The 20,525-nt window shown below is 40.2% G+C and overlaps 1 protein-coding gene across 3 annotated transcripts in view; it reads right to left on the bottom strand.

Moving 5' to 3' along the window:
- Positions 1–15,139, bottom strand: part of LOC122553558 (kinesin-like protein KIF26A) — a 244,973-nt gene extending 229,834 nt beyond the window's left edge. For 2 of the 3 annotated variants that reach the window (XM_043697537.2, XM_087989811.1), the window contains exons 1-2: positions 11,696–12,316; positions 10,996–11,244 (exon numbers count right to left, since the gene is read on the bottom strand). In XM_043697537.2, coding sequence (XP_043553472.2) covers positions 10,996–11,244; positions 11,696–11,749 — 303 coding nt within the window. In that variant the 5' untranslated portion in view covers positions 11,750–12,316. Of the gene's footprint in view, positions 1–10,995; positions 11,245–11,695; positions 12,317–15,010 lie in introns of those variants that run through there. The other variant, XM_043697536.2, reaches the window with a different exon arrangement.
- Between the last annotated feature and the right edge of the window lie 5,386 nt (positions 15,140–20,525).

Raw genomic sequence — 20,525 nt, 5'->3', positions numbered from 1 at the left:
ATAACTGAGATTCCACATCCTTGGAATCATGCTTGCCTATATTGTCAACACAACTCTAATGCCTTGAATCCTTCGTAGAACAGGGTGCCCAAACTTGTACACAAGTTTCCAGTTGAGGCTGAACAAGTGTGCTGTGAAGGTTTACCATAGCATTCTTGCTTTTGTATTCTATGTCTTTAATTATAAAACAAAGGATCTTAACACACCTTATTAATATCTTACTCAAATTGCCGTCCTACTTTAAATGATTTGCACACGTCGACCCCAGTTTCATCTACTCCTGCACTCCCTTTAGAATTGTAACTTCTGTTTTATATTGCATTTTCTCATTTTTTACCGGTAAATGTATCACTTCACAGTTATACAGTCATAGAATCATAGAGATGTACAGCACAGAAACAGACCCTTTGGTCCAACCAGATATCCTAAACTAATCTAGTCCCATTTGCCAGCACTTGGCCCACATCCCTCTAAACCCTTCCTATTCATATACCCCATCCAGATGTCTTTTAAATGCTGTAACTAAATCAGCCTCCACCACTTCCTCTGGTAGCTCATTCCAAGCATGCACCACTCTCTGTGTGAAAAAACTGCACCTTAGGTCTTTTTTGTATCTTTCCTCTCTCCCCTTAATGCAAGCCCTCTAGTTCTGGACTCCCCCACCCCAGGGAAAAGACCTTGTCTATTTACCCTATCCATGCCCATCATGATTTTATAAACCTCTGTAAGGTCACCCCTCAGCCTCTGATGCTCCAGGGAAAAAAGCCCCAGCCTACTCAGCCTCTCCCTATAACTCAAATCCTCCAACCCTAGCAATATCCTTGTAAATCTTTTCTGAACTCTTTCAATTTTCAGAACATCCTTCCAATAGGAAGGAGACCAGCATTGCACACAATATTCCAAAAGTGGCCTAACCAATGTCCTGTACAGCCGTGATATGACCTCCCAACTCCTGTAACTGCCAGTTAAACTCAGAAGCCTTAATCGCTAGACTTATCCTTAAATGTCTCATTTAAGAAACATTTGGACAAGTACATGGATGGGATATGTATGGAGGGATATGTTCCAAAAGCAGGCAAATGGGACTGGATTAATTGTGAAAACTTGCCAGCACATAAAAGTTGGGTCGAAGGCCCTGTTTCCATGATATAAATCTCTGACTGTATGACTTTATCATTTATTTTCTTACCATGATCTATTCTCAAATGTCAATGCATATTAATTTAATGTTTGAATGTTGTTTAGAAAGGCAAGGCACAAGACAAAAGATTTAAAAGAAATGAAAATGCTCTAGCATTTTTTTCCCTATCTCCCGGCCCAAGGCTTTTTTAATATCTGAACCCTGTCTGAAGTGTGGCAACTCAAACTGGGTGATTCAAGCAGGAACAATTCTACAGTGCCAAATATAATTTTACTCAGAGCTGATTGGGAAAGCTTCTTGAGCAATACGTAACAGAGGATGATCATCCCCAGGAAGGACAGGTCCTGATTTTACCTCTGAAAAGGTTTTAGGTGGTGGAACTGGAAAGTAACCTGGAGGCTGGATGATTTCACATCCCAAGCTTCACTTATATGCCAGCTGTTCACATCTAGTTGTGAACTTGGTGGAAAGCTGCAGAAAATACTGTAGAGTGGAATCCAACTGATTATGCAAGGTACTAGGCAGGATTGGATTCTGGAAAATGTTGAGAATGTAACTTTTTAAAGTAATTTCTAGATCTAACACTGCTTTTGCCTTGCATTTATATAATAGTTTGCAAGATTAACTTCATACATAATGAATTATTTAATAATGCATGAATGCTATCACGACTTCTGATATAAAGATTTGAGTATACTCATCCTTCTATTTCAAACTTTGGCTAAATTACTGTATGTTTATAATATTTTTCTCTTTTACGTCATATTTTACAGTGTCATCTGCAAGCTGAATTATCCTATGTTCTTCACTTTTTGAGAAGTGTAAGTGCAGTTTTTCCATCAATTCATATATGCTATAGTCATTTTTTTAACAGCCTGTCCACAGTTAATATACAGAACCAAGTCCAAACATGGGTTTTTAATGTAGAAATGTTATGCTATAACTGTTTTACACAGATTTCAATTCACAATAGAAACTTGTACAACAATGACAGCCATCTTTTTTTGGGGGGGCATTGTCTCACATCCTGCTCCAATGTTATGATTTTATAGACATTTGCTTTTTAGCTGGGGACTGCCAACAATAACTGCACTGTAAGTTTGTTCCCCTTCAGTTATCTGGCACAGGTCTATTCAAAAGATTATTGGCAGTGGTTTGAAAGCTTTCTTTTCTTTCGGCAACTTGGACAAATGTAAGCTATGCTCCTGAATGTTCATGGAAAGTAACCACAGCTATTAAGTGGATGGTGTCAGCCTGAGCACAGTCACAATCCTCTCACCCCTCCTCAGACTTGAGCACATAATGTAGCCTTGCACAATTCAAAGCAGTCCTGAGGGATTGCTGTACAGTTAGAAATATCCTTTATTGGCCAAAACTTTGAACCAAAGCCTTAGATATTCCCTTAGGCAATTGGAAAACGTTACATGGCATTATCCAATGAAAAATAACAGTCAATGGGCTGCATTATCTCTCAATTAATATCACTCCTAAGATTATTTGGCCATTCATTCATTGCTGTTTTGGCAATCTTGTTGTAGACAAATTGAGATAAGATGGGGTGCTAAAGTAGCCACGATTACTGAAGTAAATTTTGTGAGGTCTGCTACACAGGTCTGCGACACAGGATTTTGTTGATGAAGAATTCATAAGCTCCTTGCACTTGATTTTTGAGATGGCAGAGAAAGAAAAGAGGGAAGAAGAGATGAAAAGGAGCCTGAATTTATGTGTGTTGATCCATACATGAGAATTCTCTAACAAAGAATGCAAGATAATGAGGAGGATCAAAAGTACAAGTGGAATTTTCCCTTTCTAATTTATGATTACTAAACCAATTACAGTTTCAGCTGAGGCAATAGCAATCAAAATTGTTGCAACATACAGCTGGCAGAGGGAAAATAAATGATAAAGTTAGTCACTCCTTGCAGAAACACAAATTCTATTTAAAGCTCATTTAAGTACCATTAATAAAAATGGTGACGTTCAAAGCTAGAGAAAAGGTACATTACAAACAAAATACAAAACAAATGGTGTAAAGACACTTGTAAATGAATCTACACGTTGTCTGAGTAAACAGTGCCATCAACGTAGTTTAATAACAAGACACTTTTGAAAGATATATATAACATTGAATATCCTGTTTTCCACTTATTCTACTTAAAAAGTATATATTTTATTTTGAAGACTGTGTGCTGATTTCATTATTTGAGAAATTGACTTGTGGATTCCCTAAGTCTGACATAATAAGGATCTAAGTAAAAGTTACATATAACAATTGATTGTCTAACAGAAAATGCTTCTATAGTTTTGACATGTTAATGACAATGCTGAATTCAGCATATCGAGGTACCTCTTTATAAGGATGCTGACAGTGAACTTATCTGCATAAAAGAAAGCCTTTATGAAAAATCTCTACTTTACTTTTAACAATACTATGCACATGAATAGATTTAAAGTACCTTATGTGGTTTTACTAGATACAGATGTGCAATACTTTCTAAACATCAACAAAATGCACATTTCTCACTCCAGCGAGGCCAATATATAATTACAATGTACAATCATCAGGAAACCGTATCACTGTGTCAAGAATCTGTTTTACTATTTGAGCTCAGATTTCACAGTTCTACTGTTGTCAGGTTGCTGTGAATTAGTTGCCTTGATCTCATGACCAATTTCAGCCAACAAAATTCTCTTTACCTATTTTACTTCTGGTCAGGGTTTTGAAATCCTATACTTGAATGTAAAAGCATCTTTAGAAAAGGTCATTGGGGAACCAAGAAGTATACAAAAGGTTATTGGTTGCTGCAGTTTATAAGTGATGAACGCAGGCATAAAATTAGTTTTGTATTTCAAGCACCCTCTATATGGTGTAAAGATTCACTGTGCATTGGAAGTTTTATTTTAGATCATCATAATTTAGCAATTGCTTGTAGTTTTGCATTAATGCAAGTTTAAGCTGCAACATTCAATAATGAAAGACATTTTCCTCATAATAGCAAGATTATACCAATGAAACTGCAAATGCATATCATGGTTGATGGAGCAAGCTAAAAAGGATTTTCAACTGCAACTTGCTGTCATTGTGATCAATTTAAATTAGCAAATGAAATAAATTAAACACCAATAGATGGAACATGTTCATTCAGGTAACTGCACAAAGAAAGTGTTTCTCTGCTTTTACTTCTCTCAGGATTGAAGTCTCTTTTGAAAAGAATCTGTTATCTTTCTCATTTACACATAGTCTCCAGTAAAGGATACCTTCCTTAAGGACCATATTTCCACCATCTTCATCATACTCTCTCTAACCATTCCCGAAACCATCACTTGAAATAGGTACCAATCACAAAAAACTGAAGGGCAGGAGGCCAGAACAACTCAGAATCAATTGCTCTCTATCTTTCACCAAGTGTTTCACCTTCATTTCTGTATTAAAAACAACTGCTGGTTAGACATTTGCACAGCACATTTCCCATGCAATACAAAGAGAAAAGTCATTAAACTTTTCTTTCCTCTATATAGTAAACTTTGATGGCAGCTGACCAAGATTAGCAAAAGCAAGGTGGTGAAGATATATTGAACACAGTCATCTGTGAAACCCCACTTGTTCTCCAAAATCTTTACAATTTTTTGCCCTCATTTTTCTACATCCTCACACCTAAAAGATTTCACACACAGTCATGTCAAAGGCATGTGAGGAGTCACATTCATTGGCTTTCAAAGTCTAGTTAGAAATTTTTAAAGAGAACTGGTAGCTTAATGAAAAGCGAGAAACTTTGAGAGAAGTGAAGAGCCGATATAACATCATTTTTGGCATGTTTTAATATAGGCAAATGTCAGCATCATCAGGAAAAGCTAGCCATAAAAATAGTCTGGATACCAAAAACAACCAATTTTATTTTGAAAATTGGTCCCCTGTGGGGATCTGGGGTTGAAAATAGACTGGGTAACCCTCCATCTTTATTGGATAGACTTTGGATTTTCTATTGCATGGAGCAAGTGGGTGCCCTCCTGTTGACTGCACTAAATTGGGTGTCAAGCTCACAACCATAGTCTAGCAGGATCTGAATGCTTAAATAAAACATAAAATTGGAGATGCTGAAAATATGAAGCAAAACCGAAATTGCTAGAGAAACTTAATGGGTCTGATGGCATCTGCGGAGAGAAAGTGGAGCTAACACTTCAGAAAGGGTGACTGGACTAGGAACATTAACTCTGTTTTCTCTCCATAAATACTGCCAGGCCTGGTGAGTTTCTCCAGCAATTTCTGTTTTGGGGTCTGAATGCTTTCCTTTTTGAGATAAACACCATCTAATGTACACTTTAGTGTTGACTTCCATTCTGCACAGCTAAAAAAGACTCTTGCTTTAAATTACATATTATAATGAATGTCATCTGTGAACTTTTAAACAATTACATTCAGCATTAAGAAATTATCTTTCTCTAGGATTAAAAACTGTAATGCTAATTATTTTTAAAAGGAAATGATTAACATTCAGAAAACAAAATTAATCAAAGCCTTTTTGTAAGCTACAAATTCTCAGTTATTTTTATTGAGCAGCCAATATACAATATGGATTCTAAATATCTTGAACAAATTGAAACTTACTTCATTGTGTTCTTTGTTTGAACAATCCATATCTAATCAATAATTATTACTACGTTACCAAACGAAATTGAGATCCAATCATATGAGTCTACTAAAACAACTCAGATAGTTCCATCACATTGTTTAAAAGATTTCTTCATGAGTTTCGTGAAGTGGTACAATTCAGCGTAGCATGCATTATACGGGAAACATTTAATGACTGAACAGTGCATTTACACTTGAGAGCTCTTACCAGCCTATAAAGCGCAAAACAAACTAGGCTTCCCTGACAATATCGAAGATTTATTTTGTTCACGGCATTTTTTTTTATATGCAAGTTCTAATTTGGAGACTAGAATAACGTGGGCTCTCTTGATTTGTTCTATGATTCAAACAATGCATTACAAAGGGCTCAACTGTGTCTTGGAAAGTTAAGGCAAAATAAAATTAATAATTTTGTGCTTAAATACAATATCCAGGGGACTATATCATCAATTTCAATGATAAAAGAGATCAGTACAATCTCAGCTTTAAATGAGATGTGTTATCTAGATAGGAAGGTTGAGTTACATTTTAATGATTGAGAAAAAAATTCTTTGCTCATTATGTGAACTTCTAAAGGATATATTATTTGGTTAAGTCCCCATGTGGCCTAAGGCAAATGGTGAAAGGTTAATAAAGACTTTAAGTGCACCTGTCTTTAAAGCTGTGGCACACTGTAATGGCAGTTTCCCATCTAACTTTTCTTAGGATTTACATATCACATTAGTGTTGTCCCTGTAGAGTACTTAAGACAAATACGTCATTGTTCTGGATATTTATACAAAAAAACATGTTTACAAGTGCAATTTATACTGAAGTTTGAATGTATTTTAACGGGTGCTAATATACCCAGTTTAACTGAAACACATTAGCTGAAGGTAAAATACTTTTGTCTTGCAAAGGAAAAAGTTGCAACAGAAGTTGTAAAGTATTGTAGATTATACAGAAGTGATAATACTGCACCATATAATTCTACCACCTATAAATTGCAACATAAGGACTTATTCAGTAGCAAACGAAAAGACAGCAAAAAAAATCCAAACTTGATTCATTTTAAATTTGTACAGTATTAGACGTAACTTTTTAAAAATCCAAATTTGGCAGTCAGAAAAAAAGCTCTCCAATAGCTGGATGGAAAGTTTCAGGTTTCACATGTTATGGACACATGAGTAACATGGTTGTTGATCTTTGTATTTTACTTTTATCCTCAGTCATAATATTTGATACTATTGTATAAATGTTATATTCAAAAATGTGATAACTAATCATTTCTTGATTAAAAGTAGATTTGGAAACTTCAATCAGCAAATGTAGATAAATAGTTCTTAATGCTGCAAGTCAAATTTCTCAACCTGATGCTTATAAATTATTCCACAGTTGCATATCTCTTGATTCAGCATCACACAACTGGGGCACATTTGTTCAATTTTCTATCAGTCTTACACAAAATGATTTCATTTCAGGAAAGAGGTAACTCCTGCTGGTATTGTTTACACCTGCTGAATGCATGTCTTTGTACATTACAAGCTCGACCTCATGATGTTTTTGACCTCCCACTGTCTCTAAATTGTCAGACTGCTTATCTGACATTCAATGCTCAATCAGCAAATATTTCCACTGATTAAATATTGGAAAGATTGAAGCCATTTGTCTTCAACTCCTGCTGTAATCTTCTTCCCTCACCAATGATTCCATCCCTCTCCCTGACAACAGTCTGAGCCTGAATGAGACTGTTTGCAATCTTGATGCCTTATTTGACCTGGGGAAGAGTTTTCAACCACATGGTCACTCAGATCACCTATTTCCCCACCTACCACCTATCTCCAGCACTGTCTCAGCTCTTCTGTTGCTGAAACCCATTCATGCTTTTGTTACTTCAGAGTTGACTACTCTAATACATTCCTGGCCAGACTCTCAAATTCTACCCTTCATAAAAGTGAGATCATCCAAATTTCTGCTGTCCGTGTTCTAACTTGTACAAAATGTTATTCTCACTGATCACTCTTGTGCTCAGTAACCAACACTGGCTCCTGGTTAACAATGCTTTCAATTTTAAAATTCTCATCTGTGTTTTCAAATCCCTTCCTTGCCTTGCCTGTCCCCATCTCAGCAATCACCTTCCAGCCTCACACCCCTCTGATTTGTCTACACTCTAATTCTGGCTCTTGAGTATCTCCACCACCAGACACTGTGTCCTGAGCTGACAAAGTCTCCAAGCTCTGGTTGTCCCTTCTTTAACTCACTGTCTCACTAATCCACTTTCCTCCTTTAAGAATATTTCGTCAAACCCAGCTGGTAAAGCTTTTGGTCATCTGCTCTAATATCTCCCTATGTGGGTTGCTGTCACATTTTGGTTTACTTGTCTCTGTGGTGTTTTATTATATTAAATATGCTATGTGAATACAAATTGTTATTGTTAACAAACAGGAAAGTGCCAAAAGACATTCAATATTTAAAATGTTAACGTGCAAGGTTTTTACTGACTGATGTAAAATATTTCAACCAAATTATATTCTTTCAAACTCATGCTATCTACATTTGATTGATGGAAGACAATCTACTTATTGAAAGTAGAACTTCACTAATCCACTATAAATATTGACATACATTGATATTATTAACTCTCTTTGTAGAGAAATAAATCAGTAGTTAAGAGTAAGTAATGCACAGTTAATACACCAAAAGTAGAACTTAATTCCCTCTCCAGCTACATGGAGATCTGGAAGTTAAACACTTGATTGTAAATATTTTCCAAGCTTAATCATCCTATACCATTTTATTTGTGTTTGTCATTGTCCCTCTTTATCAACTGAATAGGCCTTTATACTCACCAGTAATGCTTTTATAAATGATAGTTCAGTAACACGTTATGGGCAAAAGTACTGATGGAATACCATTATTTTATGTTATGTAGGAGTCAGAAATGATCAAAATACAATATTATTAAACTAAATGTGAGCATCATTAACTGTGAACTTTAAAAACAAAGTTTATTCATTTCAAAAATCTTCCATAAGCGCTTAAAGAATTGAATACAGTCGTTCTAAAATTTATCACTGTGTCATATTTAAGATGAGCTCATTCTTAATAAACAACTTTGCATTGCTACCCAATGAAAACATCTCTGGAAGCCTAAACTGTCTATTTTATGATGGACAACAAAGTGAAAATCGTGTCGCAGGTAATGAGTATTGGAGAATAGGGTATTTTCAGTAACTTGTCATAGGAGAGAATGCAGACTTTCTTCAGATTACCCACCCATCATATCCACCCACCAGCAGCAAAGAGTATTCTGAACTCAGTATAAGGTAGTTTCAAAGCCATTGCTGAAAGATCCCATGATTGTTGTGGCCAACAAAGAGGTACCTTTCAAACTTTATTTTGTTAGCAGGAATAACTAGATTATTGGAGTTTACATTAATTAAATTATCCTTTGAAAGGAAAGTTCAAGCCTACATCAAAATAAAAAAAATCAGACACAATTTGAATTATTATACCTCAGATCAAAACAAAATGAGCTGGAACCCTATGTAAATATCAGAGACAAAGGAATTTATTTATAAGGGGCCAATATCATTGCCGTACATTTGTACTTTTAACTGTAAATAAAATCATACATTAGTTGTGCAGAAATCTACAGAAATGTGCTTTATCAAGTTAGATTTGTGTTTTGTGATATCCTTAATGTGCAGCAGACCATGTCTAGAACTTCTTTTCATCATCACTGGAAGTTACAATAAAAAGCGTGCTTGAGTCAAATATCCTAGGTTGGACCACAGTTTTCTTTCATTGCCAAGATGAAAACAATATTGCGATTTGTTTTGGAAATAAAGGCTCAATGTATCATTCATCTCTGCCTTAGTCCAGCAGCAAACAAGAGACCACACAGGATAGCCTTGAGAGAAAGAACTCCTCACCTGGACACCTGCTTGTTAACCACTGCTTTCCCAGAATGTGATTTTTTTCCCCCAGAACCTGACTTCCCTTTACGTGATATGAACAGATAAAGCTGCTATTATAATTCAAAAGAATTTGCTCGTTGTGCACAGATACAGCAGTCTGCAGAGTCTGCACACTGGACAATGGCAAAAGGCAACCTTTATTGTTCGCTAATGGCAAAACGGTGTACAAGACATTTCGCTTCAACGAATGAAACGTAAGAAAGGCACAAGACCTTCAGCGCCACGAAATCAAAACCAGATGCTATGTGATGAAATAGAAAACAATAAACTTCTGAAGGCCATAAATTGTGAGCAGGGCAATTACACAAGGTCATTTCAGTGCAGGTAACATGCGGTAGGGTTTAATTTCCTGTTATGTATATCAATTATTGAAGGGAGGGCATCATTGTTCCCACTTAATCTCTATTTAAGAACAAATCCCGCCATGAATAAAAAGAAACTTCTGCTATTGGTGGACACTATTTATTTTTCTTGCACTTTAAGCTTCCAACGTTTTCAATTCGGCGCGTCAAACAGGCAAGAGATGAACAAACACAAATCGTGCAAATCGATGGCAGGGAATTAGTGTCTTTCAATCCAATCAGATTTACATCCGAGTGAAGCGTTTTTGTGTCGCCTGGCCGACTTCTCGTCAGCTGAACACTCTGCACACCCCACAGATTTTGAATCCTTGCCTCTAATGTGCCTATTGTTCCCTCTTTCTCATTTCTTCACGTTTAGAACAGCCTCAGCCTTGTCAACGGTGTTTTTTTTTTGTTAGAAATATGTTCGAGTGGGATCTCGACCTCTCTCCAACTTCCGTGGGAAAACTGTCACAAATACTTCAGCGCTCTTTGGTATGGCTGTGCAGCATCATCAGTTCTGGAGCACAGTGCCCACATGTGGTACCAGTGCAGCTCTCACAGTGAGAGGGACAGAGAGATCTCGGGAAGCCTTGGGCACCGTTCCACCTCCTCTCACTACTACCACTGTTCAAGGCTCCAGTTTGGCTCGACCAATGATTGATCTGCTGGAGGAAGACCCAGCAAATGAGCAGCGGCTAACGCGTGGTCTCCTGTCTGTGGAGAAGGCGGGCTCATTGGTAACTGAGATTGCTGCAATAAAACAAGGGCGGGCTGGAAAGGAGGCTAACGCACACATGAATTAGTCCCAACTCAAACAAAGCGAGAAGCTTTAGCCGGATGCCAACTGTTGGCGGTAGCCACGGTAAAGGGCACTCAGACTTGGACTAATGCCAGGGCAGAGACTGCTTCTTTAACTCTTACCTTGCCGGATCCAGGGATGACGAGCTTCATGGCTTGTCTTTTGAGCTCTGTTAACTTGAGCTGGCAATTTTGACACCAGGCCCCCTTCTCTTCCTTCTCGAAGGTATCAGCCTCCGTCCCGGAGACCGCTCCTGCTCCCTCGGGAGCCGGCCGACTCCCGCAGTGATCTTCCTCGGCCGCCTGCAATCTCTTCCTGAGGCCGGCCTGCAGGGGGATGGTGATCTCCTTGGCTGGGCTGCCATCCAGCACCTGTAAAACACACCAGCAAAGAGAGGGGAGGGGAAGAGAGAGAGAGAGATGGATTGAGGTGTGCTGGCCACGTTACTCAATAACATGGGAACCGAGAAAAGTCTCACTGTTAAAATCTTCATCAAACTACTGACATACACATGCAGGAGTCGCTTACTAAACATCGTTTCAAACCTTCTTACAAAAAGTTCAGTTTGTTTAATGCCTGTTTGTTTACCTGCTGTTGTAAACTCCGCGTAATGCTCAGTGCAACAAGTCTTTGATCATTTTGACATGTACATGACCAGGTGCTGTGCTATGGGGCTATGCCTCTTCGTTCTAACTGTCCTCTTAGAAAACACCATGGGGAACAGAGACCAACCAGCTCAGGGTCCGGCACAGCTCATCCTGAAACTTCACTCAGCCTTGACTCCCACATCCAGTTACTGTGAGCCCTAGATTTGTTACTCACCGCCTGTCTGCGACCCTCCGGCTCCAACCCGCGAGGTTTACTCCCTGGCATCATTGGGTCAAGTCACTTTCGGTTATTTGCATGAACGCGTCAAGACGGGAGCAGAGTCAAAGAGTTATTGGGCCAAGTCCTGGCTCTCGGCTGGTCAATGCGGAATCATATCAACAGCACGCACTACACTGAAGGAGCTGTCTGATCATGAGAGCAACACAGTTGTCATGAAATGTTTGATTTCCTCAAATGCCCCTGAAAAGTCTAACGCGGTATTTGCCCGGCCACATGCTTCGACTATCCAGGTCCTAAAGGGGACAAGGATAAGTTTGAGTTTGAAGTTTGTGTGGACTCGGGGAAGCGGCAGGCGTATCTTCCAGTGGGTGGAGCACCGCAAGCATTTAAACCACTGATCGGTCAAGGAGTTCCCGTGACTGACAACAGTAAACTGCTCACAAGCCTGCAGGGATGGGAAACTGCCAGTGTCTCCTTCCAAACAGCACTCTCGACAATCCTCACATCTTTCCAATGACAAAACAATTAGGAACTGTTTAGACGACCTAATCAGAAAGGTTTCAATTTCAGAAAGGGAGGCTTTGGTAAAACAATTTCACAGTATGAGAGGCTGTCAACGTTCTCTGATTTGTTGCACTGTGTGATTTGTGGCTATAATTGCCATTTAAATCGGAGCACTCCGATCTTGCCAATACTACAGGCGTGCTCCTTCGGCGTCAGTCCCACTATTACGGTTCTTTCACTTTGGCTAACTCATTAAACTGGAGACTGAAATTCAAATCCGCTCGCAAAGGTTTAATTGGCAACTTTGCACCCTTCATCCGGTGAATCGTACTGAATCTTTCTTCAGATGATACATTCAAGTTTGGGTTAAGGTCCTCAATCATTCTGGTGGATATCAGTGGCCAACACACTACCCCACCCCCCACGTTCCTAACCATCACTATCAGGACATAATCGGAATCATTTAATTTAAAAAAATATACTCCTTAACCTGAACAAATTTATTTCTCGTCGCAAACTCGATTTAAACTCCTAAGACTCGCCTCCTTTTTGTTATAAGCGTCTGCAAAGTTATTCCAGCTCCCAGTCTTTCTAACTGCGATTGTTTCTGTAGCTGTAGCGTCACCTGTTGGCCACAGCCAAATACACACAAGAGGACCAAATGGGACCGACCACATGGCTGCTGTTAACCCTGCTCAAAATTCGCCCCCCCCCCCCCCTCCCCCAGTGTTGGTCGGTCTTGTCTCTGAATGATTGTGAATTCTCTATATCGGGAATGTAAGGCGATACATGGGACAGACGAAGGCACAACAGATTACAGAAACCATGAGAAAAAAAAATTCGTTTTAAAACTCAGAATATTTCTGATTTTTTTTGAGACCACACTTGACCTCTTTACATGGTGTTGGGCCGTGATCAATGTTTTGAGCGTGCGGAAACAGTCCGCATTTAACATGAGGCAGAATCTCAGTGGGGAGAACATGGTGATTAAAGGAAACCAGACAGATATGGAGTAAGTTCATTCATTCCAAACCTTAAATATATTAGGAATATAATTTTTTTGCTAAGCGCACATTAATCATACATTTCAAATGAATTAGAACCAAAGCTGAAGAAACTTGGATAAATACCAGATTTGACTCAAGCATTAATATAAAACCTCTGTTCAGTTCACACCGCGCTTGGTAAGTGCAAACTTAGCACGACTTGGAACATGACTCCTGTATGTTGGGAGAAGATTGGAATAGCCCTGCATTATCATGGTTCGTATCATGATTATAGACCCTCAGCCTGTAGTGAGTGGGACATAAGTTTGAAAACACATTATGAGAAATGGAAGCTGAGTTGACGTCGGCCGGGAGGTAGAGAGGGAGTGGTCGGTGGTATGGGGTGGGTGTTGGAATCGGGTCTCATGCTGGGAAGCGGTGGCAAACAGCTGTGGAAGCTGGACAAAGTGCAATTGTGAGATGTCTGGTCAGAAGAACTGGGTGATGCATCTCAAATTACACGCCCTCCTAAAAATAAGCCTCTTTCAACTATATCGTGTCTCATAAAAGAACCCAAAAAGATCTATTCCCTTACAGAGCTCTTGCTAAGTAACACTGAGTACAAACGTGCCTGTGTACTGGTGATGAAGGTTAAAGCTTTGCCCATTACGGAATTACAAGAACTTTATTCATAGAATAAAAAATGAAAAGCACCTCTGGTTTAAGAACAAAAGAACTAATGTGGAACTAATAAAGCCTTATATGGATCACAAGCAAACAGCCACTTTATCCCACGATTTAGCCCAAGACTCCAATACTCATTTGCCCTCCGGAAATGCCCCTGGAGTTTAAATTCCGCCGGGCTATTCTTGCTAACAGAACAACAGTCCTGTATTTCTGTGGCTGCACACCGCCTGCTGGCCTGATCAGGGAGAAGGAGCAGCCCTGCAGCATCTGCTCCACTGAATGGCGGCGTGTCTCCCTCCAACCCCCCCTGCCATCCCCACTCCGCCCTCCGCCCCACAACCCGCGTGCCCGTGTCACGGCGCGCTCTCGCAGCTCGAGCACCGCGCGCACCCGAGGGCCGAGCCGCACAGCGAGCGCCCGCCCCCTTGCTGGAAGGGTGGGGGGGGGGTGGGTCGCTCCCTCGGCTGCTCTCTCTCTATCACTCTCCCTGGGCTCCGGTTCACCTGACCCCTCCGGGCGCCTGAAGTGGGCAAGGAAGGGGGCTGTGGGCAGCGGCTCCCCCCTGCACATTGCTGAGAGGGGCGGCCCTTTCCACCCCTTCCTCCCCACGCCTGAGTGCTCTATAAAACATGCATGTCCTCTGAGAATCTCCCCTCTAGTGCTTACTTTGAAATGCCTTGGAGTTTCGAACCTCTGTCATTTTTGAGTTCACAAGACGGTGAGATTGGACTGAACCTTAGGCTGTGCTGGAGGGGAAGGGGGAGCCCTGTGTTGGGAAGGGAATTACTGAGGACTTCAGGACAAACTCCGATCAACTCCGACCCCCTTTCAAACCTGGGGAACTGCTGCCCGCTTGCTGGACTCCGGGTAGAGATGTTTGGAAGCTGAGAATTCTCCTGTACAGCCCCAGTTACGCTGCAATGACCCAACTGCACCGCTTTCACATCCACGGGAACACGCTCGAAGCAACAAATTGGAAAGTTTGCGCCAAAACATTGACACAGACACACACACACACACACAACAGTCGAAACACACATTCGAAATGTGACTAAAGGAAGGCAGCTGAGCGATGTGCTTTTAAAAGTCAGATCCCTTCACAATGTTGCAAAAGATTTCTGAAAACACTCACCCTGTGCTTTCGCCTTAGGAGGTGACTGGTGAATCCAAATATTATGTCAGAGTCCAGGCAGAAAGTGCCGATTTCCAGCAAGTTGGTGTTTTTCCTGGGAGGGGATTCTGGCCACTGTTGTGAAGACATGATGCCGTGCGGATCTCCGAGCTTGCTCCCTGAGCCGCACTCTGGCACGGGAGACGCCTCACTCACTGGAGAGTGACATGTTGGCAGTCATCGCTTGTTCCATACCCTGGCACAGTGCGCAAAAATCCCGCTAATCGGCAGTCAGGCGAGCTCCGGCCCTTCTGTACCACTCCCCTCAATAACGTCCCACCAAAGTATCCTGTTCCAGCCGGGAAGCTTCTTGCATTCACTGGCCCCACTGTATGAGGCGACATCAATAGCCATCAGCAAATCTTCTTCGGAAACTCCCCCCCTCCACTCCCCTCCCCAGCACCCACCCAGCCATCCCGGTTGCTTGTTCCTCCAGCAGTGGCAAGGAAAGTGTTGAAAGCGTGGAGAATAGCTCCTGTGTCTGTGTATAGTGTGTGTAGTGTGTGCGAATGATCCACCCTGAAACTGAAGGTTTCCGCTGTGGACTGGAGGAAGAAATGGGTTGCAGTGGAGCAATTTCTTTTTGTGTGTGGATGCTAGTAAGCCTCTCCTCACATCACCTCATTCATTAGTGGGGGCTAAAGGACAGAGCTACACTCCTGGAAAAGCTGTTAATTGTTAGCTATCAGCCTGGAACCTTGCTGCTCGAACTGGACCGCCAGTGACTCGAGGGGAGCCAATCCCACTGTGGTCAGCTAGGTGACATAAACTACTGACAGGAGGAAATCACAGTGAATAATCGATTTCGCCCCTTTTTTCTTCCAGAAATGTAACTTATTCCTAGGATTCTTTGAGCGACAGCAGCAACTCGCAATCTCTCAGAAGTCCGATCAGAATTTCTGGGGAGGGAACGCATGTTTCTGAGATTTCTAGGTTACTGAGCGATAATCAAACAGAAAAATCAATTAAATTCTGATTATAGCCAGCTTACTTTGCATTCTACTCAGCTTATATCCTCATTAATTAACATCTCCCACCAAACTAATAGAGAAAGATGATTGAGCTATTTAATTTTTCTTCAATTACTGTACAGTACAGTCTATTTGCACGATTACTTTCTATAAATTATAAAGTGGAATTTTAATAAGAAAATCACCTAACACTGGTGCAGTAGGGTGTTCTTTCAGTTATTTATCACCACATAATATCTGCAGAATACTTTCTTTAGGGAAATTGATAGGGGTCAGCTCCAAGCTCTACGTCTAGTCCAGTGAAAGCTGGGCAAAATGATAACAGGACGGCGATCTCAAAGTTATTAACACTGTCCTCGATTGTTCTTCCAAATAAAGTAAAACATCAACGAATCGATTGCGCACAAAGCCTATTAGAGTAGATAAAGTCCATTATTTATATGTTTTGAAAGCGATCCTCAGACATTAACATGACTCTGTTAATAAAAATCTTATCGCCAGGGCACAGAGGAGTAGTCGACAGATAACCAGACAGTCATTACCTTTATAATAAAGAAATTTGTGTCAGTGATTTAAAGAATGCCACTTTTTCCCATTCGGTGGATTTGCCAGCGCTCGGTGAGATATGTGGTTTTGGTTTGCTGCTTGTTTATTCAGCAGTCATTTGAGTAACTTCTCTTTAGATTAGGAGTCCTTTAGTGATTGGTCCAAACCGAGTATCATAAAAGATTCGCACGGTGAGCTGAGGGCATGTATTGTAAGCCCCGTCTTGTCTCACTGCAGAACCATAATAAAGTACTTGTGGGACGCAAGGCTGACTAAGTCCTGCCCTTAAATTGAACGTGTATTGATTTAATGTAAAACCGAGCATTTTAAGAAAAACAAATCCATCCGTTCCGCTCCCACCCAGTACTTCCGTTTCACACACGAGACAATGCCATGCTTAATGGGTTTGCAGTGAGCAGAACTATAACTGCACAGACGCATGGTATCGCGCCAACAACTTAGGCAGTCTGCCTCAACTCACTAAGTAACTTCTTAGCTTTCGACTCATTTAGCAACTCAGTCAGAAAACAGCAGACCATAGCAATCTAGTGTAATTAGTTGAATTGTAAGATTCTGACGATTATAATGTTCCCGAGTACACCCCCACCTCCGTTTAATTCTTCCATTGTCCACAATACTTCAGTTTTGATAAAAATAATGAAACACAAATAATGACAACATGTGTAAATCTTGTAGTAATTGCTGTTTCTCGAGGGCGGCGAGGGGGCGCTCAATCAAAACAGGGAATATAGCATAAGGCGTGAAACACTTATAGTACATATGTTAAATATTTAATTAAACGCTTTTGTGATCCACAAAGATTGTCGTACTGATAAAGAAGTAAGAGTCTTACTTCCTTATGCGAAGTTAAACTTCATTCCCGAATGAATGCTACGTGTTTACAGTGCATCATATGGTTACTGTATTCCATAGCTGCTGTACAATTTTACATTTAATTTGCAAAGAATACAATAGATTGCGGTCTAGAGGCCCCTAGGGAAATCTGCGCGACAGTACCCAAGAATCCATGAAATTCAATGTAATGCACTAATCATGGTCGCATTATGGTATTAATTGCTATAATGCTTACTTGTAATCCTATCATAGGATACAGAACACACTTTTTCGCTGTAGATGAATTAGATTTAGGTGGTCACTGAGTAAATTAGTAGTATATTTTCTCACTTCATGCAATCCACACTGATTCAGCCTCTGACATAAATATGCTTCAACCCTGATGTAAAAGTCAACACTCCTGACGTTCCTAGAGAGACATGGTGCAAGTCTCAGGGACGTGTTAGAATTTTACTTTTCAAGAGGCACACAGGCCACATAAATGATAATTAGAATTCGTTGTAAAGATGATTTATCGTGTCTATCATCGTGCTTGAAAAGCCTGGGTCACCGATGAATGCTGATGAAATTCTAAGATCTGCTCCCTAAAGACTCCCCGCATCTGCTGTCCTCTTGGTTGGAAGGAAATAGCCGAGGGCGTGCATCTTATTAAAGCGAGGTGGAAATTTAGACATTTTGTCAAGCAAAACATTTCTTTGTGCACCAAGAGCATGTCATCGGAATAAAGTTAAACCGAAAACAAGAGTTCAACCAATGATTCTGATGGCCACTCCTGCATTTAGTACATCAGAAGGGATTGATTGATATGATTAATTATTTACAGCATTTAAACAGGCCTCGGAACAGGAAGCGTGAAAATATTAAAGGTGTATTTGAATACGTTTGATCATCATATTCAAAAGCCCCGGAGGCCCAAATATTCCCCCAAAGAAACCTCAGCCCCAATACCACTGGAGTCTTGCTCAAGGATGTGGTTGAGTTTTGTTAATGCAGGAACGCGATACGTCAGCCACAGGTCATGGATCCCCAATTATTTTGCTTCCAGCATTCAATAGACGTAAAACAAACAATGCTCGAAGGTCACGGAACCGCGGAAGAGTGACATGTACTAATGAAAAAGAGTTACACGCGGTACCTTGTTCGAATTGTTTGCACCGAGTTGGCAAGTCGCTACTTGTACCGAGCTTTTCAATTTCCACCTCCTATTTGCAAGTAATGAAGAGAATGATGAGGAACAGTTTGTAATCCACTATCCTCCATTTCATTTCCTGTCAGTCTAATCAGGCTGCTTTCACCCACTGCTGCCTTAACAGTTTGGCTACAAAATTTCATGAGGGCTGCAAGACAATACATTATTAGAAACAAATATCTTAAACTTTTATCACTTGTTCTTCTTGAAAAGGATCGTGCATTTTATTGCTTCGTTCATGTGTTGAGTTTTAATAAAAGTTAAGCGGTCTCTTATCCAAATTGATTTTGTGCAGTTACCCATATCACAAGGAACACGGTCTAATTTCATCCCAGTTTAACTGTCTGAATGATTTTCTTGGTCCAGGGCCCAGTAATATCGTTATTAAATGAAGTCTGGAGTATGGCACGGTGTGAGAAAAAAAAAAGAAACTGCTTGATTCTGAATGTTAAACTGGAGCAACTCTGCAAGACTGACCTTGCTTTAGGATTGCTGCTTTGTCATGCGCACAAAGCGGTTTTTTTTGTGAAAAATGAAATCAGTGTTTTCTGTTGTAATTACAGGAATGGAGCATGTCGCTATTTTCATAATCACATTGTCCATCTGAGCCAAATCCATTTTAAAACCAAAGACTGTGAATTGTTCGCCACGCTTTAGCACGAGGTGTACTTATCTCTCTTGATCTCAGATATTGTGTGTGTGTGTATGTGTGAACATCCCAGACCCCGAAAGCTTTGGAGGGCTCAGTCGATACTAATGAAAACTTTGAAAAATAATTAGACTGTGCATCCATCAAAGCGACACGAATGATGTTTGGAGCTCTGATAGTTAATGGATACAGACTGGGGACAGCTTGACGGCTCTGATGAGCGCAGTTGGATTCAGCACCATGGCTAGTGCTACAAACCCGCTTTCTCCTCCCCCGTCCCCCGTGCTCAATAGAGTATTGAAGCATTAAATGTTAGAGTAATTATACGACCTCCGTAACCCAGACTGCTCCAACCGTATCCAAGCGATTATAAACAATCAATTACGGTGTTTAAATATTGCGTTTACGATCATTTATATTAATGCAGTTCCAACGAAGAGGTACCTCTGCGATAAATTTGCATTATCTCTCACCTCGCTTCTCTGGCAACGTTGATTCCAGCAGAGATTGGCTTAGATTTGATGCTGAAACCAAAGTATTTACAAAAATATCTTTCCTTATTCCATCAGGACATTTCCCTCAATTTGTTATTCCAATTGATCTTTATCACGCTTACTCAGTTAGGTTCCCTTATGTTTTCCTCTCGCTCCGCTTCGAATATTAACATGAAACTGAATACAAGTGAAAAGAAACAGAATTATATACACAAAGGTAGGGAATAGGCGAAAAATGCCGTGTGGACATAGCGAAAGGATGATTCGTGCATTGGAGGGAGAGCGCAACAAGGACCGGTGAAAGACACACGGGAAATGCCATAAGTTCAGATGAGAAGAATGCACTGGGGAGACAGGGGTCACTAGGCAGATAAGATTTTAAAACTAATACAAGAAATAAAACAGAAGACGAAAAGATGGGCAGGTGTGAATGAGACAGAAACGGAGAAGTTTAAAGTACCTCAGAGAATGCGTATGTTGTGGACATAGGGGTAGCTGGAGAAGGTGAGAAACAAAATCAGATTAAAACAAATTCTTGATTGTAGATAATCCTTGCAATCAATAGGAGACTTAGAAACCAGTAGAGCAATCCAAGGGAGAATCCTTTACATTATAATTATCACATATGATAGTATTTATTCCTACGTTTTTGGAATAGTACAAGTGTATTTTATGTCATAAAATGTTATTTTACTGCATTTACATAATAGATAAAATATAGATTTGTTAGAAGCTAAGGCTATAAAATACTTTGGTGGAATTTGTAAATATC

This window comes from Chiloscyllium plagiosum, unplaced genomic scaffold (assembly GCF_037043375.1).
Source record: "Chiloscyllium plagiosum isolate Xiang-an unplaced genomic scaffold, Cpla_swu_hap1 HiC_scaffold_8, whole genome shotgun sequence".
Taxonomy (NCBI): Eukaryota; Metazoa; Chordata; class Chondrichthyes; order Orectolobiformes; family Hemiscylliidae; genus Chiloscyllium; species Chiloscyllium plagiosum.
Note: the sequence above shows the minus strand (reverse complement) of the source record. Positions and strands in the feature narration are given on the sequence as shown.